This window comes from Propithecus coquereli, unplaced genomic scaffold (genome assembly GCF_000956105.1).
Source record: "Propithecus coquereli isolate 6110/MARCELLA unplaced genomic scaffold, Pcoq_1.0 Scaffold148, whole genome shotgun sequence".
Classification (NCBI taxonomy): Eukaryota; Metazoa; Chordata; class Mammalia; order Primates; family Indriidae; genus Propithecus; species Propithecus coquereli.
The window spans coordinates 3,407,995-3,412,219 of NW_012139191.1; the positions used below are offsets into that span (position 1 = coordinate 3,407,995).

The 4,225-nt window shown below is 44.6% G+C and overlaps 1 protein-coding gene across 1 annotated transcript in view; it reads left to right on the forward strand.

Annotated features, from left to right (window-relative positions):
- The window catches only part of SH3BGR (SH3 domain binding glutamate-rich protein), a 116,372-nt gene that overhangs the window by 87,469 nt on the left and 24,678 nt on the right, over positions 1-4,225 (forward strand). The window contains exon 6 of the mRNA XM_012640076.1: positions 903-1,045. Coding sequence (XP_012495530.1) covers positions 903-1,045 — 143 coding nt within the window. The remainder of the gene's footprint in view (positions 1-902; positions 1,046-4,225) is intronic.

A 4,225-nucleotide genomic window follows, 5' to 3' on the forward strand; every position in this document is an offset into this window, starting at 1 on the left:
GATAGAATATGATGGAGGTAGATTATGCTAGGTGCCAATTTCCCTTGTATTTCTCATATTTTTAAAAATGAAAATAAATAGTTGTGCTAATAAGCAAAGATAACAAACCAGACCACTTATTTAAGTTGAATTTTTTTCTTATATTGCCTGTTTTCCTGTAGTCAGAAAATCAATGTTCTGGAAGAGTCTCTTTATTTGCTCCCATTTAATATCCTTTAAAGTATCATTGAAGTGTAAACATCACTTAGATCAATAACACCATAAAAATAGTATCAGTTTTCTTCTAGTTTCAGCTCCACCCATCACTCCAACCCTCAGTGGTTAATAGATCCAGTGGTACAGTGAGGAAAATCCCAAACATGTACCAAAATACAGTCAAAAAGTCCACACAGTATTCAATATAGGAAGCTTCTAGAAACTAAGTAGCACTGTGAATATGTGAGAAAGAGCAATTCAAAATAAAACCCCAAGTGAACAAGCAAAATCGGTTTGGGAAAAAAAAAGAGAAAAGATCAGAAAAATGGGAAAATTCTATGATGAGCCGAAGCTAACGGAGGTTCGGAGTTAGATTTGTTAGTATAAAGGAGGCCTGGACGTTCGAGGTAATTATCTCTTATCTTTTGTCGGTTAGAAAAGCAGCTACGAAAAGCCGGAGTGCATTTTTTCTGGCCACCGAACAACACACGCTCCTTCGTCCACACTCCTTGTTTTCCCTCCAGGGTTTAATTTCCATTTCTTTGGATGAAAATGTTCCTTTGGTACAAGGACTGCGGTTGTCACTGAGTTCTTAGTGTTCTCAATTAAGTGTGAGAGGTATAGGAAGAGAATGAAATGGAGCGCCTGCAAAGGTTCTTGGGGAATATTTGCAAGTGTTTTCTTTCAAACGCAATTCACTCTTAAAGCTATGCAAGCACTTGGAGCGCGGTGTAAAGTGGCCCTGGCGCATTGTAATAGTAGAGTGTGACCACTGGGTGGGGACAAAGGACAAGCTTCTTGATGTGGTGTCGCTGCCCCCCGAGGCCCCTGGCCACCTGTCCAAGTTTGGGTAAATTGAAAATGAAATTAGAAGGTGAGAATAAGGTATTTGTCAACCAGGTGGAAGAAAAACAAAAATCTCTCCACACCAAGTGGTGAATCAATTAGTGTCTCATTTATAATGCTTTTATCCAAGATAACTTATTTTGGGCGAAATGTGCATTGATTGTTTGAATTTCACGCCCTTGCATTATGCAAAAGGAGTCTGAGCTCAGTGGAGGACTATTGCATATTGACAGTTTTGGTAAAGATACAGCACCTTCCGTTAGTGCATGAATGGCTCTATCACCGCAAAAGTATGAGCAGAAACGTGGTTGGGCGAGGGGACGATTACCCTTCCCCGCTGCAAGGCTTTGAGTCCTAATAGAGCATGTGTCAGATACTGGGAATCTATCCATGACCCTAACAGAGGCACGCCTTTCATACTTGTCTAGCGTACTCGGCCTTTTTACTACTCTGTTGTGGAAGGACTTTCTTGGAAGTAGAAAACTGAGTTGAGAAATCTTTAAAATTTATCAGTGCGTCAAGTTGACTTCTAAACTGGAAATTGAGGGGTTGTTCAAAGATGCAGTAGCGTTCTCGGGTGCGGAGGATTCAAGGTGGGGAGGGCTCAGCCAGGCGGGTGTGAGTAGCACAGAGGGGCGTGGGGTGGCGGCTTCACTCCCAGGACTCTGCCAGCCCGGCGTCCTGCGGGCTCAGCTCGGCTCAGTGCTTGAGAGTGAAGCCTGCTCCCCGGCGCGCTCCCGTGAATCAAGCCCACGCTCTAGGATTAAAATCAGGTTGTGGCCTTCCATACTATTTTTATTCCCTGACAGTGATTGAGAGCTTGCCATGAGTCGTGCTCTGTATTAAGGGCTCCATGTAATTGCTACGGTGACCCGCTGAGGTGGACACCATCCTTATTTGACAGATGAGGAAACAGGCACGGGGCATTCAGTTCTCTGGAAATGGCCGAGCTGGAGCTGAGATGTACCTGTGTCCCTCTCCAAATCTGGGAACAGCCTCCCCCACAAGCCCTTCCCTCCCCATCCTTGGCCACAACCCCATCCCCCCACGGTGCCTGGCTGGGCAGCGGGCCCCTCGGAGCACCTCCGTCCTGGGTCTCCTCGGGTCTGTGCATTCTGTCTTTAGACTCGCTGGAGCAAGATGACTTGTGCTTTTGCCTGTGAACCACATACTTTGTTTCCTTAGTTGAACCATCAGAGGGCAATTCCATTAACTTCCTCTTGCAGCTCTTTGGGTTGCCCGCTGCGGCCGCCATGCGCTGCAGTCATAGAGGGAATTGAACCGCAGTCAGCCCACAGAGCTCTCGAAACTGGCCGGCGGCCTCACATCCGCAGTCTTAGGTTGCAGGGAGCAAAAAGTAAAACTGCCATCTGCCTTTTCCAGTCTGGCTGTCCTTGGGTACATCCTGCCCACGGATGCTGAAGGACGCACTCAGATCTCATTTGGTGCTTAGCTGTCACCTGCCACCAGTGACGTGCCCATGTCGCAGCCAGCCCCTCAGGGTGTTTTCAGCCGCGGGAATGGCTCCTTCTGCCTTCTAGCTGGGGATTGCTTAATGAGCTGAAATACATCTTAGTCCTAGGACGCGAATTTTAGTTTGTTCTGTAGCAGGTCATATTCTCTGCAGTCTTTTAAAAAAACATTTGTTTGTCTACCCTTGGGAAGAAACAAAAGTTGTCTAGAGAGAAAAACAAAGCTTATATTAAAAACATCACATTCATAGACTAATTTCTACTTAGACTCAGTAAAAATAAAGTGGAGAGAATGCAACCTGGTTTTATTTTTCTCTAAGGAGTAGAGATGTTTTTCTCCAGCCTTTAACTTGATTCATAAAGAGATTTAAACCTTGAAATAATATTAGATCGACTCCACTAAAAATACACCTTGATGGTGTTTCAGGGTGGTTCAAAGTAGGATTTCCACGGTTCAGGGAGCTTCTCTGTGAAACATTTAGGCGGGAGAAGACTGGCTGGGCGTGCTGAGTGGCCCCTGGACATACCTCTCCTTGGTTCCCCATGTGGGGTGAATTCCTGAGAAGTATTAATAGTTTGTTCCTGTCTGTGGCTGAATGTGGCCTCACCAGGGCGTGTTTATTCATAGTGCTATTGATGGACATTTGAGTCATTTACAGTTTGGGGATATTTTGAATAAAGCTGTCACAAACATTTGTGGACAAGTATTTTTGTGCATGGATGTTTTTATGTCTTTTGAGTAAATACCAAGTAGTAAATTGAGATTGTCGGATTTTGAGGACAAAATCCACATCCCATTCATTTTTGTGCCCCAGAGCGCGGTGCCTTGAGCCTAAGGGTGAAGGGAACACCTTGGTGGGAAAAGGGAATGACTATTTAGTGTATGTTTACTAATTGCCAGATACCCTTTAAAAGATTTTTTCATATACTGTCCTATTTAGCCCTTCCAACAACCATATGCCATATGTGTTATTTTTATAGAATTTTGTTTCTAACTGGAGAAATAGAGGCTCAGGGAAGTTAAGTAGCCTGCCTAGGAGCACATAGCTAGTAAGATGTAGAACTAGGATTCAGACCCTCTGTTTGACTCCAAAGACCGGGATGACTTGTTCCTATTACTGTGGGCTGCTTATCCAAACAGCTAAGTTGATTTGATTGGTGGGAGAATCCTTACATTCTCCTGAGAGCCTCTGTGGCATCGCGAGTGCCTTCCTGGCCATTGAAGTCGGTCAGATCCCGCTACAATAAAGTCTAAGAGTCAGTCTATAGCTCTGGGATGCTGACCAGCATTACTGTTAAAAATAAGAGCGCATTAGCTGAATTTTAAAAAATCCAACTGCATTTTCCATGGTATCAACATTTTGCTATTAAAATAATTACTGTCGCCTTGTAAAAATTTAGCCGAATTATTGAGCTCTTTATGTGTCGTTGACTCACAATAAGCAACACTTCTGCAAAATCCACAGGCTGTTGAGGTTTTTTCTTGAGCTGCAGGAATCTTTTGGAGAGAAAGAACTTTGAGGGGACCTAGGGCTCTTTAGAATTTCATAGCAATTCATCCCCTCCACGTGGTGTGGCACAGGAGAGTGGCGGCCAGCAGAGTTCATCATGGCACCCGCTAAGGCAGAGTGGGCCGGGGACAGGGCTGATGGGCAGCTGGAATGCCCTGGCCTGTCCATATTGATTAACAAAATACTGAAATACTTGTGTTT